This window comes from Crocodylus porosus, unplaced genomic scaffold (genome assembly GCF_001723895.1).
Source record: "Crocodylus porosus isolate Cpor-Errol unplaced genomic scaffold, CroPor_comp1, whole genome shotgun sequence".
Lineage (NCBI taxonomy): Eukaryota > Metazoa > Chordata > Crocodylia > Crocodylidae > Crocodylus > Crocodylus porosus.
In genome coordinates, this window is record NW_017728921.1 from 16,247,062 (window position 1) to 16,266,023 (window position 18,962).

An 18,962-nucleotide genomic window follows, 5' to 3' on the forward strand; every position below is an offset into this window, starting at 1 on the left:
TTTTCATCTCTCCCAAATCAAAATCAATGAGCGCACACATCCTATAAAGTGTGCCCACTCAAGGGGACTTCCTCTCCTGTTGAACAGTTAAAATGATTAAACCAGCATTACTAAACCTCATCCAATTGCTGCAAAGGACGTAATTCAATGAAAGCGATATAAAGTAAAAATTAACTTTAGTTCTGTGATGTCAGTTTCTGATTACCTAGGTAACATGTGTGAGTGAGGAAACATAAAGCAAGAGTTCCTCCATGTAGCAGGGATCTATCAGTGACTGGAAACAGCTACCCTGTTGATATAAGATGGATAGACTTTTCTCTGACCTGGTGAGTACCACAAGGTTTATGTACATTAGATGATGGCTTCTGCTATTATCAAGGTTTCAAGAGGGCAGAATTAAATTTAAAATGGGGTCTGTTTCCTATGCTATCAAGACAAAGAAAATTGCTACACTTTTGCAGTAATCACTTTCAAAACGATGTACACAGGGGGCTCTTATAGATGCTTCTAGTTTAGTAGCAGGAAAGTTTTCAGAGACATTTCCTCTGCTTCAAACAGTAAAGCATCAATAGAAATGTAACAAACTTTCTGGATGGAAACACTCTGACTTAATTCTCTTTCTTGAGAAGGTGGAAGGCATACTGCAACCAGAAGGAGATTCGGGGTCAGAAGGGACAGGGAAAAAACAGAATTAGACAGTGATAATGAGGAGGTGTTTGTACCTCTGGGCTTCCCCTGCAACATAGTAATTATATTATTAAGTAACAGAATTTCCCTGATCTGTCCCTTGAAATTGATATAGAAATTGTGCTTGAGGTGGAGTGTGATTTAGAAAGCAAAGCCCCATGTTGGTCAACTAATATTCCACTGAGAAAAAGAAACAAAATCCTTATTCCGGGGTCTGTCTGATGGATCTCTTTTGAGTAGGAATCCTGCATTCTTTGACAAGTTTTCTGATAAGTGCCAATGGCAAAAAGTTATTATTCTGGAAATATAAAGATGGTGACATATGACTACATGTTTCTTGATTTTTTCACAACCTTCTTCATTGTTTAATGGTTCTTCACAGGTTCAGTACCAGAAGCTATTCCAAATGATCTTCATGTTGGGAATTGGAGGATGCTTCACAATTGGTTTTCAGATTTCTATGATCAACTATCCTTCTGTGGTAAGAAAGCCCTTACACAGACACAGTCTCCTTAGGATCATGAGTGATGTGTCCACGTTGTAAAGACGCTCTTCAAAATAAACTCCCAAGTGTTTCTACTGACATTGTGCTCCCAGCTCCTTCCATTCCCATTCTGTCTAGAAAAGAAAAATGAGGGCTAGGCTGTGGCTGGACAAAAATAGTAGTGCTGTGCAAGGCTTCGGACCCTGCTTCGGATCTGGAGAAGCTTTGGATGCTTCGGTGTCTGAAGCAGCATGTCCAAATCAAAGCGCTGGCTTTGTTAGGCTTTCTGAACCCGTTTGGAGCTTCTGAACTGCTTTCAAAAAGCTTCGGAGCCACCTCAGAGATCCGGCCATAGGATATAATGGGGAATCAATTAAATATCTATAATGTTGTTGGTTTTTGTCTGATTTAGATGACATTCGCAGGAGTGGTAGCCTCTGCTGAGAGCATGAAGCCTGCTGAGTTTCAAGAAGATTGGTGCAGGGGCTCAGGGGGGAACTGCACCCCAAATTCTTGAAAGCAAAACTCGTGTCACGTCTATGCATTACAGCACAGTGAAAACTGCAGGCATGGTAGCCCCTGCTGAGGCCACAAAGCCTGCCAAGTTTCAAGAAGATCAGTGCAGGGGTTTGGGGGGAACTGCACCTCAAGCTGCAGACAAGCAAAACTCGTGGCATGGGTGACCCTGTGTGTGTTAAGGTGCAGCAGGATGAAAGCTGCAGGGATGGTGGCCCCTGCTGAGGCCACAAAGCCTGCCAGCTGTCGAGGAGATCGGTGCAGGGGGGTTTTGGGTCCCTGCACCTCTAGCTACCTGACAGGCAAAACTTGTGACATGGGTGCTTGTGGGACTGACTGTGTCAGTCTTGGGGGGGAACTATTGCAGGCCTGGCTGCTAAGCTACTGTGTTACCAGTTACCAATCAATCATGATTCACTCAGGGACCAGCTCAATACACAGGACCTAGCTACTACATAATGACTTAACAAGCATGGATTAACACCTACAAAACCACAGACAGACTAAGGAGAGGAAATACTCAACAGAGACACTCAGCTTCCCCAAGATAGAGACAGTCAGTTGCACATGCACCCATGTCACGAGTCCCTATGGGGGGACATTTGGGCAGGGACAAGACTGAAGCCCGTATTCAAGCAAGGTTTTTTTGGCCAGGACTGTTGCGGGAAGTGGCGAAGTATCACGCTTCATGTCCTGTGTGCCAAAAAGTGAATCCAAGACCACCCCCCAAAGGCTCCTTTAGTTCCAATACCTTTGGTGGAGGTTCCCTTTGAGCGGGTGGCACTGGACATCGTGTGCCCACTCCCCCGAAGTAGCACTGGGAACCAATATATACTAGTTCTACTGGATTATGCCACAAGGTATCTAAAAGCTGTGCTGATGCGGACCGTATCTGCCCCGAAGGTGGCAAATGAGCTGGGGAAGATATTGTCTCATGTTGGACTCCCTAAAGAACTGCTGACGGATCAGGGAATGAATTTCACATTGCAGGTGTTTGAGGGGGGTGAGCAAAGCTTTAGGAATTAAACACCTGAGAACAGCAGTGTACCACCCACAAATGGATGGGCTCATAGAACGTTTCAACCAGATGCTGAAACAGATGTTAAAGAAGTTTGTGGTCAAGAGACCTCATGAGTGGGATAAAATGATACCATCGGTTTTGTTTGTGATAAGGGAGGCACCACAAGCTTCAACTGGGTTTTCACCCTTTGAATTATATGGCCGCCAACCAAGAGGGATCCTGGATCTGATTAAAGAAAGCTGGAGGAACAGCAGAGTAAAGACTAGAACTTGATCCAATATGTAATACACCTGCGGGAACATCTGGAAGCAGCCCGAAGTATGGTCCTAGGAAATCTCAGGGAGGCACAACAACGTCAAATGAGATATTACAACCGAGGTGCACGGACAAGGAAATTTGATGCAGGAGATCACGTGTTGGTTCTATTGCCAGACCAGGAGAGTAAGTTACTTATGCTGTGGCAGGGACCCTACAAAGTGATACGCCAAGTGGGGCCTGTAGACTACAAGGTGTACCAGACAGATAAACAGAAAAAGAAGCAGGTATACCACGTTAATATGCTAAAGAAGTGGGAGGACCAAGAATGCATGTACCTATCCCTCCATTCCGAGGGATTAGAATTGGGACCCTCATTGACCGAGGAGAGTGGACTGGGTGACATGGAATTGGCCCTGTGACTATCAAAAGCACAGAGAAGACAGGCCACCGAGCTAATCAAGGAGTACGGAGACATATTCCAGGAAACACCCGGGGAAGCTTGGGCTGTGGTACATTGAATAAGAACTCCTCCAGGCCACGTGGTCCGTGAACACTGGCGACGGATTCCCCAACAACTGCAAAGCCAAATAAAGACAGAAATAACAATGATGCTAGAGAAGGGCATCATATGCGAATCACACAGTGACTGGTGGAGCCCCATCATGGCAGTACCTAAGCCCAATGGGAAAATTCGTGTCTGTATTGATTTCCGGAAGGTGAATGCAGTAGCTAGGTTCGATGCATACCCAATGCCAAGAATAGACGAGCTGATAAAGAACATCGGGCAAGCTCGCTATATCTCCACCCTAGACCTGACAAAAGGTTACTGGCAGATCCCAGTGGCTCCTGAGGATCAAGAAAAGACAGCATTCGCCACCCCTTAGGGTCTTTTCCAATTCCAACACATGCCATTCAGATTACATGGAGCTGCAGCTACATTTCAACGCCTAATGGACAGAATTTTGGCTCCCCATGGGGGCTACACTGCGGCTTACATTGATGATATTATAATCTACACCACAAGCTGGGCGGAACACCTCACCGCACTGAGAGCGGTAGTGCAAGACTTGAGAAGGGCTGGGTTGATGGCCAATCTGAAGAAATGCATGGTAGAGAAAAAGGAGACACAATATCTGGGATTCCTAGTAGGAAGCGGACAGGTGAGACCATTGTTAAGCAAGGTGAAGGCCTTACAGAAGTATCAAGCTCCTCATACTAAAAGGCAAGTGAGAGCCTTTTTGGGGTTAGCCAACTATTATAGGAGGTTTGTACCTCATTTTGCGGAGGTGGTGGAGCTTTTGACAGAGATGACAAAGGCGGAAGCTCCTACCAAGGTGAGATGGACACTGGTGGCGGAAGAGGCTTTCCGAGCAGTGAAGGACGCACTGTGCTTGCAACCCCTATTATATACACCCGACTTTAATAAATCGTTCCAAGTACAGACCGATGCCTCAAAAGTAGCTATTGGAATGGTGTTGATGCAGAGAGAGGGAGAAGAAGAGCGCCCTATAGCCTGCATAAGTAGGAAATTATATCCACCAGAATGGAATTACACCACGATAGAAAAGGAGAGTTTGGCAATTAAATGGGTTATCGAAACGTTCCAGTACTATCTATTAGGACATCAGTTCACACTGATCACTGATCATGAGCCCTTATGCTGGCTACAAAATGAAAACAGACAATGCTAGGCTGATAAGGTGGGCCCTTATTCTACAGCCGTATTGTTTTGAGATAAAACATCACCTGGGGACCCTGAATATAAATGCTGACTTCTTCTCAAGGCAATACAAGGAGGAAGAGGAGCCTGGGGAACCGGGAGGATCCCAGACAAAAAAGAAGAAGAGGGGTTGTGTGACAGGGAAACCTAACCCTGTTACTGGGAGGCAGGATGACTTCTCTAAATATCGACCCTTCCAGTCAGGGCTGGCCTGTCAGAGGACAGGAGAAGGAAGGTCAGCGCCTTGTGAAGGAAGGGAAGAAAAAGAAAAAAAGGGGGCCTCAGAGAGACAGCCCCCCCCCATAGCTACGATACAGTGTCTAACATCTCAGTCGAAGAATACATTGAGCCTGGGGCCCTACAGGCCTAGGTGCACCCTACCAAGGCTGTCTAATGTGGGGGGACTACCTGTGGCAGGTAACTCCCAACAAATCCCACAAGGTGCGCCTTTGGGGAAAAGGCAAGTAGGAGGCACCTGAAAACCTCCACCTCCTACATCCGGGTTGTCGGGTGCCAGAAGAAAGGCCCAGAAAGGAGCCCAAGTGGAGGCAACACCAGCAAGAATGAAGATCGGCTCGGTGAGTCTGGAGTTGAAGGGGGGGAGGTATGTCGTAGAGTACTCAGGTGCCCTGTGACTGAGAGCAGAAACAGCTCGGGAGAGACCCCTCGTGGTGGGAAGGGGGAGGCTTAGATGCCAGTCACCAGGACTGCGCAGGTGCTGGTTGCTACAGCAACCAGTGAACCCTAGTGACAGGAAGGGGCAGGGCTTAGCCTTTCTTAAGACCAGGCAGGAGGCCAGGAGGGCAGTTACCCTCCGGCACCTGAGGGAGGAGGAACTCAGCTAGTGCAGACGAAGGGGAGAACTCCAATGGTGGGAACATCCCCTGGTTGCTGCTGGGGTTGGGGTGCTCTCTCTCTGGTAGGGATTGAATCTTGTTTGACCAGACAGTCTAGCTTTTATGTTGTAGCCCAGGGGCTTTGTGTTCGTGTGTTTATTGTTTTTTTACCAGAGGATCAGGTAAAGCTATTAGAGGTTGGAGGTGGCCTCATAGGAGCCCCATGGTAGTGTGGAGACCCTGGTCCCAGAGAGAGTGCAGCATTTTGGGGGTGCATTGACCCCAGCCCCGGAGCAGGAGGGGGGCAGTGAGGAGCCCCAGAAGTAAAAGAGAGGGCTAAGGCATAACAGGGCCCAGGTCAAAAGACGTCCATACCATCTGCGAGGCTTGGGCTGCAGTGTAAGGGGAGGAAAGGAGCCACAGATAGTACCCCACATGCTGAGACAAAAAATGGGCAGCCTCCCACTCGAGTAATATCTTCCAATCAAACAAATAACAACAAGGCGTGGCAGACGAGAAGGTGGGCAGTCGGCCCTTAATCAGTGTTGCAGGGGACTAGTAGACGGACCAAGGAAGCACCACTGTCACATGCCCCTACCCACCTTTCACCAGGGTGGTAACTGGCCTGGCATTTCCTGGGGGCTCCTGCGCCACTGAGAGCCCCACCAGGTCACCCACTCCCAGCAAGGTGCAGTTTTAGGTCATGCCCAGGAGCCTCCACACCATCCTCTACAGCTCCTGCCCTTACCTCCAGGATGTTGCATGGAGACTTGCAGCCAGGCAATGTTAGTGCCTGGCCTGCCAGCAGTGACCTGCTGTGTTTATATAGGCAGCCAAAGATCTAAAATGGCCACCATGATCAAGCACCTGCTGGCTGCTTGGCTCTGCTCTTAAAGTGGCAGGCACCAGCAGTGCCCTGCCACAATATTAAACTAAGCAGCCCCCTAGGCAAAACAGCAAAGAGACCTTGAGGGCATCGTTTTGATGAAATAAGGAAATCCAAGCAGGACATTATGCTGGATAAGGCTTTGGTTTAATATTAAAAAGGAGATCACATCAAATTTCAAATTCAGAGAAAAAATAAAATAATACAAATGATGCCAATACTTGAATACTTTAGGATTCTGGGTGCTGGGATAGAGATTTCTTAATAACAGTTGTTGCAGTCTATATTGTCCCTTCCAATGTAGAGGGGAAGAAAGGGACATACAAATGTCATGTGAATATATGTATATACATGGTGATTATTTATCAGTGTTTTTAATTTTGGGAATTTATTTACAGAAATAAATGTCAGTGTGAGGGTGTATTTTCATTAATTTTATACTGCATATGGATTTTCCAAGGATTAAGATTACAGTATGTTCATTCATTAGCCTTTCACCTCAATTTAAATACTGCTCAAATAAAAAAATGTCTCATCCATCACAATCTGACAGGTTTGGCAATATAAGAGAACTTTAAGACTAATATATCAAGCACATATTGAGCTATATGGGCAACACTTTACAGAAAAAGTGCATGTTATACCTGGCTCAAGTCAGCACTGCAATATTAGCTTGAGTTTTGAAGGTAATACCTTCTTTTTTTCTTTTTGGGAAAAATGACAAGTATTTCTTGCAATATCAGTTATTAATTCTACTATAGATGTAAAATACCTTGACTTCCTTTAGGCTCATACCACCAGTGTACAATGGTATAAGAGAATTGCAAAGATGATATTATAGGACACAAGGAGCAGAAATTGCAAGAAAACTTTGGTGCTAGCCACTGGGGAACATTTTTTTGCTAAACAGCTATTTACTAACAGATCACTCATTTGTAACACCTCTTATAAAGTAACTAGCAACAGCTGAAAATTTTTAAAAACCTATTAATTAAATGAAGAATTACTGTGAGCAATGCACTGTCTTCTTGATTATTGATAATGAAAATCCTCTTTTTCCTACCAGCATGTTAAGAGATTTATCAATGAAACTTGGTTGGAACGATATGGCTCTCCCCTCCATCAAAAGACCCTTATGTTGATATGGTCATCCATTGTATCAATCTACGGCATTGGCGGACTGCTGGGGTGTCTTTGCAGTGGATACCTAACTACTAAATATGGAAAGTGTGTATATTTGAAAAGAGTTTGTTGATCAAAACTTGTAAACAAAAGGAACTTGGTAGAAAGTGGGGGGAAAAAAACAGTATCATAACTCCTTATGTATTAGTCTTACCTGCCATGTTTGGGAAACAGCTATTTGAGTCCTAAGAATGATCATTTTTCATAGTGGAAAAAACCCCATGATGAATCCAGGCAGGAACAGCACATTCACATTAAATTGACAACAACTCAATAAAATAATCTGATGACCAACACAGTGATTAGTATTAACCCTGAACCTCTGAATTGGTTCATCAGGATCTATAAAATTAAGTACCCAAACAGATAATGATATTTGGCATCAATACAGCATTTCCTACTTTCAAAGTGGGAAAAATATTAATAAATTAATCTTCATAGTGTTCTACAAGAAAGCTAAGTAACTATCATTATTATCCACTGCACTATTTCTGAAATGGAATAATGAGGCACAGAGGGCTTTAGAGACTTGCTCAAAGCGACAGAGGGAAGTGGTGACTTAGTTAGATTTCACAATCTTTTGACTTTGAGTCTCTGTACAAAGGACTTAAATATTTCAGTTATTCGCTACAACTGGCAGATTTTACTACCTACACTGGTTCAAACTGACTACCTGAGTGGAGCTCCAACACTCCTCTCAGGTTCAAGGGGTGTTCTTCTCTCATCTGTAATAAATATCCTTTGATGGCAACCACTCCTCTCAGGGGATGCTGCATCTGCTTCTCCCTGATACAACCCCCCAGCCTCTCTTGCTCCTTCCAGGGCTCTGCTTGCCTTGTTCTCATCAACTCACTACTACTTCACTGTCTGTACTACTACACTTCTCAGCTTTTCCCTACAGCCATTTCTACCACCTGTTTCTTCAAGCCACAATTAAGTCATATCTCTGGCAGTACAGTTTGGGAAGGAGATGTGTAGCCAACAGTGGCAGAAGAACAGGTTAGGGACTATTTAAAAAACTGGACATATACAAATCCATGGGGCTGGATGGGATGCACTCATGGGTGCTAAGGTAGTTGGCTGATGTGACTGCAGAGCCACTAGCCATCATCTTCCAAAACTCATGGCGATTGGGAGATGTCCCAGATGATTGGAAAAGGACAAATATAGTGCCCATATTTAAGAAAGGGAAAAGGAGGATCCAGGGAATTACAGACTAGTAAGCCTCACCTCAGTTGTTGGCAAAGTCATGGAGCAATTCCTCAAGGAATACATTTCTAAGCACTTGGAGGAAAAGAAGGTGATTAGGAACAGTCAGCATGGATTCACCAGGGGCAAGTCGTGTCTGACCAACCTGATTGCCTTCTACGATGAAATGACTGGCTCTGGATGCAGGGAGACCAGTGGATACCTTGACTTTAGCAAGGCTTTTGATATGGTCTCCCACAACATCCTTGCAGGCAAGCTAAGGAAGTGTGGGTTGGATGAATGGACCATAAGGTAGATAGAAAACTGGCTGGAGCATTGGGCTCAGAGGGTAGTAGTCAGTGGCTTGATGTCTAGTTGGCAGCTGGTATCAACCGGAGTCCCCAGGGGTTGGTTCTGGGGCTGGTTTTGTTCAATGTCTTCATCAATGGCCTGAAAGATGGCTCACAGTGTGTCCTCAACAAGTCTGCAGATGACACCAAGATGGTGGGAGCAGTAGATACACTGGAGGGTAGGGCTAAGATTCAGAGAGACCTAGACAAATTAGAGGATTAGACCAAAAGAAATATCATGAGGTTCAATAAGGATAAGTGCAAAGTCCTGCACTTAAGACAAAACAATCTCATATACTGGTATAGACTGGGGACTGACTGGCTAGGCAGCAGCCCTGCAGAAAATGACCTGGGAATCACAGTGGACAATAAGGTGAATATAAGCCAACAGTGTGCCCTTATTGCCAAGAAGGCTAACAGCATACAGGGCTCCTCTGGTAAGAGTGTTGCCAGCAGATCAAGAGAAGTGATTATTCCCCTTTATTCAGCAGTAGTGAGGCCACATCTGCAGTACTATGTCCAATCTTGGGAGCCCACACTACAAAAAGGATATGGACAAGTTGGAGAGATTCCAGCGAAGGGCAACAAAAATGATTAGAGGGCAAGGACATGTGACTTATGAGAAAAGGCTGAGGTAACCGGGCTTATTTAGTCTGAAGAAGAGAAAGACTGAGAGGGGATTTCAAAGCAGCCTTCAACCACCTGTTCCAAAAAGGATGGAGCTGGACTGTTCTCAGCGGTGGCAGATGATAGAACAAGGAGCAGTGGTCTCAAGTTGTACCAAGGGAAGTTTAGGTTAGATATTAGAAAAAAACTCTCTCACTAGGATGGTAGTAAAACACTGGAACAGGTTACCCTGAGAAGTTATGGAAACTCCATCTTGGGAGGTTTTTAAGACCTGGCTAGACAAAGCCTTCCTTGGTTGGATGATATAGTTAAGGATGGTCCTGCTTTAAGCAGGATGTTGAACTAGATGAGATGACCTCCTGAGGTCCCTTCCAACCCTAATTTTCTGTGAGTCTATGATCTCACCAAATATACATTGATAAATCCATACAGTGTAGACACGTGTAGCAAAATCTAATGCATTATCTAATACAGCATCAAGAATGCTGATGCCTTGCTGGCCCAATACAGAATCATCACTTTCTACTGAATTTTAGTTCTAGTCCTTTATTTAAGGGCCCCCAAATCAGTACTGGAGAGTAGTGTTGTCGAACCCTATATTGCTCACATATGTGCAGCACACAAAGAGGACCTTCTACTACCCTTGGCATCTACTTAAACCAATTTAAGCCACGCAACATAAAAGGACTTAATGAACCCCATATTTTTGGACTCAATGATAATCTTGGATTGGACAACACAGCAAAAGGAAGACATTAGCAGATGGCATAAAAAGTGATATACATTGACAAGCACTTTCATACAAGTTTCTTGTGCACCGTTACAGGAAGAACTGTCTAATGTACAACAATCTACTCATCATAGCAACTGCATTTCTCATGGGCTTCAGTAAGATGGCCAAGTCTTTTGAGATGGTTCTGTCTGGACGCTTCTTCTATGGCATCAGTGCAGGTAGGACATCACATTACCCTTTATATACACTGCAGCAGGACTCCCCTCCCTGTTTCAAAATGTTCCATCTTCTTACATAGTAAGTTTTCCCTTCCCTAAGAATAGTTTAAGATTATAGAATATACAAATACACCATTCTGGAAATGTGGCAAGATATAATCCATCCTGGTTTCAAAACAAACGTACGTATCAATTATGCTAGTTCTACTGATGAGGAATTAAGTTACCTTCACAGAGAAAAGGCAAAGACACATTATAAAAGTAGATGTGCTCACAGTTTTTCAAGGACTCAAGCAGGTAAAATAAGACCCTAGTGAGATGTTCAAGAACTATTTAGGCATCTAAGAGGTGTGTAATAGGATCTGGCCCTAATTTAGAAAGATATTTTTTTCCTTATGAATGTAATTATCCTGTCTCTTCACTTCCTTCCCAACTTTCATCCCTATTCAAGGCTTCTGTATGACTATACACCCTCAGTATGCAGGAGAAGTTTCCCCCAAGAAACTGCGAGGATTTGCAAACTCTTCTGCTGGTCTCTTTTGGTCACTAGGAAAAGTCTTAGGGCAAATTATGGGACTAAGGTAAACTAAATATATATTTCACTTATTTACTCATTTTTCTATATTTTCTTCTCTCTCTCTCTCCCCAAAAACAAACTGAATTAAAATTTTATCATATACATGTTTTCCTTGTACTCTCTAGTGAATTTCTAGGAACTGAATCCTTGTGGCCATTGCTGATGGCTTTCATAGGAATTGCAGCACTGATCCAGCTGGTCACTCTGCCGTTCTTTCCTGAATCTCCACCCTACCTGTTAATTCAAAAGGATGATGAGGAAGGCTGCTTGAAGGGTAATATGAGCAGATTTTACCTCTCTGCTTTTATTTTAGTTCTGTCTAAGAGAGATCTGTCCATGGTGATCCAAGAATTTGTGACAAACGAGTATGATGATTGTAATCCATTAAATCAAGGTATAAGCTACATGTCTTATAAAAAGTGCAGTCCTCAGAACTTGGTCTGCTTCATAGCACAGGTCAAATTACTCCAGTACTTGACTGGCTGTTCTGGCTCTATATGGTATACAGAGTCCAATTCAAGGTCTGCACCCTGATATCAAAACCCCTCCATGTGATTGAGCTGACCTCCTTGGGAAACCAGCTCTCTTACTCTGACCCTGTATGACAGCTATGGTCCAGTGAAACAATACAAATGTGGAACAATGGGTAGAAGCTCATGAATCTGAGAAATCAAATATTCATAGAAGATGATCACAGAATAAGGAATTCACCCTCCATGAGTTAGAAGTAACCAACAATAACCTCACCACCCTGATATTAAATGCAAAATCCATTTCTTAAAATTCAGCTTTCTTTCAGCAAATTCTTGGCACACAACATGCCCAATAACATAGAAGTAAATGCAGGTAAGTATGCAATATGTATATTCATACATGCATATGTATCAATGCATGTATATTCATGTATCTGCCTCTAGCTGTATATAAACAGATACATATAAAGCCCTGTAAGATAATCAAGATGCTTCTCCTATAGGGAAAGCAAGGGAGACTTACTGAAATGACTATGTTTAAACAATAGGAACACAGATTCTACAGTGATAAGGGCCATATAGACAGCAGGAATAAAACAAAAAAAAGAGGAAAATATAGACAGAATTCAGTGCTGAGACATGTAACATGCTAAATATGTACTGAATACTAATGACTGGCAAATAACATGACCTAATTTGTTAAGATGCACCTATTACTTTCACTGATTTCAACTGTGATTGTGGGTGGTCTGCATTTCAGGGCATGGACACCTACATGTGCAGCACATTGGTATGGACACATATATGGGATAAAGTAGCGTTAAAGTTGGAGTGGTTTTGCTGCATCTGTATTGTTCCCATGTAACAATTATACTGTAACAGCTGCTGCCCTTTTGAAATAGGTCCAAATGCACGTGTCCCATACCCTTCGAAAATCAGAATTATAAGGCATGGTAATAATAATTGACATGTCTAAGAGACTGCTTCACTCAATGATTGATGGAGCTATATATGGAGTGAACAATTAGTGAATACTCTAAAAACATGATTGTATCAACTAAAGATAGAAGGATGGGTAAACAGGGGAATTATTATGTTTTACCCTTTCTTTCATGCAGCCATGGATAAACTGTGGGGTGAGATGGACCATCAAGCAGAACTTAATGATATGAAGGAAGAAAAGGCTGCAACTAAAAGCATCAAATCCATGAGCATCCTGCAAGTCATGAAAGATCCATCCTTGCGCTGGCAGTTGTACATTTTAGTTACTGTTATCATAGTGATGCAGCTTTGTGGCATCAATGCAGTTAGGTATCTTCCCTACTTAAAATGTTAGTGTTCTTCACAGGCATTAATGTGGGAGGCTCTACATAACCACCGCAGTGTCCCCCGCAGGACTTCGCAGTTGGGTGAAAATCATGAGGATTTTAGCTCTATGCCTTGCTCAGCAACTCTTTCACTGTACAGCTTTGAGCCTCATTGTGCCTCCGTTTTCTCCTCCCTGACTATAGAATGAAGTATAATAAGTACTCACCTCTCAAGCAAGAATCTTTTAAGACTAATTAATTAATGTAACCATAGTATTTCAAATCTGTAAAACATTGTAAATGTTACGGATTATTAGGAAAGGGTATATAGGGAATATAAAGGGTAATCTTTGTGAGACTTTGCTTAAGGATATTTCTCCTGAATTATTGCTGGAGACAGCCTGTGATGTCCCACTGCAGCTGGTAACAGCTTTCAGGTCCTCAGGATAACAGCTTTCAGGCAACAGGCCAACAAGATGCTAACAGCCATTCATACTGAAGTAGTGTGTGGTACTGTGTACTGTTACCCCACTCTGACCCTTTGGCAGCGCTTCTATGCAGCCTGAGGCTTCCCAAATGACAGTCTTTAAAAGGGACAACCTACCAAAAATTGAAGTCTTGGCCAGGTAGGGGTCATGTGTACCATTCATCTTCTCTCCCACTCCTTCCTGGTTTCTCAAAAGCTGTATAAAAGCAATTTATTTGATAGCTTTAAGATATAATACTTCTGAGTTATGCAATACAGTCAAATCATCTTTATGATAAGAGCAGCCTCCAGTACTATGTTATAGATATATACATCACTGGGTAACTGATGTGGCTCCCATTTTTTCTGTCAGTTCCTTTCCATCTGTTTCATTCTTTGCCTCTTTTATTTATATCTGCTTTTCATCCTCACCATTTTCCAAGCCCTCCTGTAGGATTAGATCTGTGCCAATGTGTCAGTGACTTCAGAGTGAAACTGTGAAGAGTGAAACCAATGTAATCCTAGGCAAGCAGTGTCCTCGTGTTGTCCCATACAGTCACTCTGCTTAAGTTCTCCACTTGCTCTACCATCATTTCAGCTTCACTCATGAATGGGACTGCAGATGTCAATATAAGGACCATGACACCTAACCTAACCCATTACCAGTCTGCATATCAAGGTTACAGTGCTACCAGGAACCAGCCATTTGTGAACAGCAGTTTTATAACAGAGCTGAAAAAGGTGGTGGCAACAGTGAAAAGCAGTCAAAATAGTCCAGTGTAAACATACCCCCAAAAATCCCCATATATTAAAATCCAGATTTTCACATTAGTGGATCAGGTATTCAACTGGTGAAGGAAAAAAAAAAGTCAGCATAACTCCACTGAAATCAGTAGACTTATTCTGATTTTCCCCAGGTGAAATCTTGCCCCAATAAATGTAAATACAAGGATGATCCCTCCACACTACAGTTGAGTTTTGTTGGCAGACCAGTGTGTTGACATTTGCAGATACCAGTGCCCATGTTTTATCTATTTTGTTGATACAAGCCAACAGTTACATTCTGGGCCTGACAAAAGATCAGACGTATCACAGATATGTAGAAATACCTCTTATTAAGAACTCTAGCAACAGGCAAAAAGTACAGGATTGATCACTGGTAAAATATCATCGCATTTATCTGATGCCCACCTCTTTTCTCAGTAATAATATACCTCACCAGAGACTGTGGTATAAAGTGCCGGGTTTTTCTTTTCTTCCATTGGATTTTATAGGTCTACTTCTACACATTTGAGGTGCTGTGCACAGCTGGGTTTGAAGAAGGCCGTATCCCATATATATCACTGGGTGTTGGACTCTGTGAACTCTTCTCCACTATACTCTGTGTAAGTCGCATCACACTGAGGGTTGCTCAGAATTTGCCAGGTTTATAGTGAAGTCACTGTATGTTTTGCCCTCCAGACCTTTACCATTGAGCGGTTTGGCAGGAAGACACTCCTGTGGAAAGGCTATGCAATGATGGCTTTAGTGCTGGTTCTTCTCACAATAACTCTCTCCCTGCAGGTAAGGAAGACATTTTTAATGGGTCCTTTTGAAGGTCCATTTTATTGCTGACTTTCCCATGCACAGAGAAAAGCTGTATGTTATACAGCAAACATTTTCTGATTTCACAAAATGAAGTTTGGTCAGCACGGTGGCAGATCCAACAAGTCCCTCTGTAACAACACTCACAGTCAGCCTCATGTGCTCCTTTGTTACAACTTCTTTCCTAGATTTCAAACTTTTTGTTACCCGTCTTGTGGTTAGTGTCCCAATCTAACTTTATCAGCTCTACCTAACCCCTTCCAACATCCTATAAGCATAAACCACAGCTTTAACTCCACACCTTTGTTTCACAAGTTCTTAGGAACCTCCTCAAAGTTAATCTGTTGTGCGCCATCCAGAAAGAAGTGTCCTACATTTTCAAGACCTCCATCCACCAGCAAAACTGCTCCTGTACAGTGAGAGTTATCTATGATATACCTGTGGAGTCTCACACATTTAAAGCTGTGCTATTTAAGAGCTCTGTAACAGAAATCAAAGAAGCTTGCATTCCCACTGTGTTATTAGCAAACATCTGCTCTCACTGTATTTTTCCCTCTAGAATAAATATAACTGGACGTCCTATTGCAGTGTCATTCTGATCTTCCTATTTGTTTTCTTCTTTGGAATTGGACCATGTGAGTAGATCAATATGTACAGGAACAAACTATCCAATGGTGCATATTACCTGGGTAGAATAACATTGGACTGTGGGGAATGAAAGAGATACATACACAGAGATCAAGTCAAATTATATAGGTATACCCCTATAAAGGGAGGCCTTTTTACCTCAGCACATTGGGTGCCTATACACATGCTGGGGAGGAGAGGGCCTTTTAACTAGACCATTTCCCAGAGTGCACTCTAATTAAAAAGCCACAGCATCACATGTATTAAGCCCCCACACACTTAAAAATGGCCACGGGATGCCTTAACTAAAGCTCATATGATGGGCTTTAGTTACAGAACCCCAGCAGCCATTTTTCGGCTCACAGGGGCTTATACACAAGATGCTGCGGCAATGCTAGAGCATTCTAATTGAAACACATCAGAGCACATGTATATAGGCACCCATTAACACTGGAATAGAGAAGAGGTTAATGCAGAAAGGGGTTAACCAAGAAAGAAACTGGGACTGATTATTTAGCAGTGTCCCAGTTAACAAAGAATATTAGATTATAATGTTTAGCAACCATAGGGGCCTTTGGCCCTATGCCTTCTCAAATCAGGCCCTGAAGTTACTAAAATAACTCTGTTTTGCCTTTTCATCAGGAAAAAAATGGAAAAGGGGAAAAAGGAATGCTGCTGAACTTTTTCTTCTTTGTTATTATTTATTCTTCAGGTGGAGCCACCATGTCCATCATGGTTGAAATATTCAACCAATCATCTCGATCCTCAGCCTTTGTGATTGGAGGATGCCTCAACTGGGTGGGACTTTTCGTGATTGGAATGATTTTCCCATTCATTGTTGTAAGTGATTTCATTCAAATCAGTTTCTGATTGTTTCCTAATTGAAGCCCCCATTGCAACTTTGGCTGGGCTCAGTAGGACAGAAATACATTTCCAATACAAGTTTCCAATCAAAGTGTTTAGAACCACCTTAAAATGTCCACTGCACTAATTTCCAAGACACAACACCCACATTAAGGGGCAATGAAGGGAAAAGTCAAAATAAAATATACTCATTTCTCATTTTTAATTTCTGTTTCTAGGAAAGCCTTGGTCCCTTCTGCTTTCTCATATTCATGGGGGTTGTTGTTGGCTCAGGGATCTTCATCTACCTCTTCCTTCCAGAGACAAAGGGGAAGTCAGTCACAGAAATAACAGAGGAATTCACCAAGTTATATTCTGGGAACAAACTTTCTTCTATTGTGAGAAGGAACTTCCTTGAGGAACACATGTCCTACACCAGCTTCTAATGGCCAATGGAAAGACCTTTTACTATTTAAAATTGAAGATATTGATTCTTACAGAAAGAAGAACGAAAGAAAGCTACACTATTCATTTGCATTATAACTTTGTTTTTTTCTTCATACACAAAGACATCTTTGCGTGTAACGCTCATCCCTATGAAGCTCTAAAATATGATGATGTCAAGTTTAACATGCTGTGATAAATTGGTAGACTCATAGACATTTAGGGCTGGAAGGGACCTTGTGAGATCAAGTCTAGCCCCCTGCTCTGGGCAAGAAAGACTACTCGGGTCAAATAACCCCAACAAGGTAGGTGTCCAGTCCCCTTTTGAAGATCTCCAGAGTACAGGCCTGCACACACACCCCCTCCCCAATTCTATTCCAGAGTCTGGTCAAACGAACCGTGAAGAAGTCACTTTACAAGTCTTTTTTTTGCAAAAACATTTTCATTAGTCAAGATTGACATAGGTCTTCTACGCTGAATTTCACTTTGAGCTTCAGGTTAGAACTAATCCAAAATCTCAAATCAAGCTCAAGCAGAAATCAGTGAGTTCCTCAGTATAACAATTTCAGATGACTTCACTAAAAAATTCACAACCTGCATTATGGTCTCTCAAAAAAGACCAAGTTTCTGAACTTTAAATCATTGGACAAAGATGGTCTGTCAAATCTGCAACACCACTCAGAAAGGCAAGCTTCATGTGTTTTCTCATTTAATTGCAAGCATTTCACATAGTTTTATGAGTATGTTTCAAAGTTTTGTTTTAATGATACTTGACATTGGATGATGCAGAAATATATCAATTTATTGCAGCTTTTTATAAAATACAGCATTAATGATGGAAAAAGATCCATTTTTTATTTATTATGTGTTATAAAAATAAGAGATAAATATTTTAAATTAAAGGAAAGGGGCAGCATCTTTTCATTTAATTGTAGAAGTGAGGTTGTGGACATATACAGAGCTAAGTTAAGTGGTTCAATACTTCCCTCTTCTTGTTTATGGGAACTACTGTATTTTAGGTTTGTGACGGGGGCAAGCTAGGGGCCAAATCCCATGCCGGCCCACCCACCTGCCTCTATGGGGCAATCTGCCCTGTCTCACTTGCCATGACTTTGGTGTTCCCATAAATGGACGGTAAATGTGGGAGGCTGCCTATTACATGCCCTGATGCCAGGGGGCGCTATCTGTGGCTCTGACCTCCCCTACACCACAACTCATGCCTTTCAGATAGCATCCACATGATGTTCTTAACCCACACCACAACTGGTGCTCCAGGGTCTCACAGGGACTCTCACCCCCGCCACCAAGCAGCAGGTCATTGTGCTCAACTGTAGGTCTTACTTTTGACCCACACTCAGCCTCCTAGCAGTGCAGGACTTACTGGGGTCAGGAATCCTCTTCACGCACTGGCTAAGCCCCCTACTCAGCCTCTGGCCCAACTAAAGTCTCAGGCATCTGAAGACCTACCTTGGCCTACTCCCCTCACATGGGGCTCCTACCATGCCCACTCTACGGCCTCTGCACCACACCCCACCCTGGGGTCTTCACATCATCTTTCCAATCAACTACTCACAGGACTGGTCCTTCCACTATTCAGGCTTACTCCCAGTTCAGCCCTATTCAACATGCTCCTGGGACTGATCTTCAGACCTACTCCTATTCAGCCCTACTCAGCCCAACCTCACGCACAACCCTTCAGGTCTACTCCCATTCAGCCCTAGTCTGTGCGTAGCCACACAGCTCCTCCCTCTTCCCTTGGGCCTCACTACACTGCCCTATCTCTCAGGGCCTCAGGGTCGACCATCCCCACAGGCTCAGGTGGCACTCCATTTACCGAGCCTGGCCCCACTACACTCACTTCCTGGGGTCTTACACCCCCCTCCTGGGTTCAGGTGGCTGCAGCCATGCCTGGCCCCACTACTGCCTCCAAAGCCC

At 43.2% G+C, this 18,962-nt stretch overlaps 1 protein-coding gene across 2 annotated transcripts; it reads left to right on the forward strand.

Annotated features, from left to right (window-relative positions):
• Positions 1-201: 201 nt before the first annotated feature.
• On the forward strand, positions 202-17,112 carry LOC109312813 (solute carrier family 2, facilitated glucose transporter member 11-like). 2 transcript variants are annotated; one of them, XM_019539112.1, is made up of 12 exons: positions 202-326; positions 1,070-1,168; positions 7,475-7,635; positions 10,582-10,706; positions 11,158-11,287; positions 11,409-11,557; positions 12,875-13,062; positions 14,804-14,914; positions 14,991-15,092; positions 15,673-15,748; positions 16,453-16,580; positions 16,823-17,112. In XM_019539112.1, the coding sequence occupies exons 1-12, from the start codon at positions 303-305 to the stop codon at positions 17,027-17,029; spliced, it is 1,500 nt and encodes a 499-aa protein (XP_019394657.1). In that variant the 5' UTR covers positions 202-302; the 3' UTR covers positions 17,030-17,112. The 2 variants fall into 2 exon arrangements, with proteins under 2 accessions (XP_019394657.1, XP_019394659.1); XM_019539114.1 differs by lacking the exons at positions 202-326; positions 1,070-1,168 and adding an exon at positions 6,377-7,094.
• Positions 17,113-18,962: the final 1,850 nt, after the last annotated feature.

Excerpts from the sequence above, each read along its gene's own strand:
- LOC109312813 (XM_019539112.1), top strand. The coding sequence starts at position 303 with ATGGATAGACTTTTCTCTGACCTG. Across the intron at positions 327-1,069 it reads ATAGACTTTTCTCTGACCTG|GTTCAGTACCAGAAGCTATT; the intron begins GTGAGTACCACA and ends GGTTCTTCACAG. Across the intron at positions 16,581-16,822 it reads TGATTTTCCCATTCATTGTT|GAAAGCCTTGGTCCCTTCTG; the intron begins GTAAGTGATTTC and ends TTCTGTTTCTAG.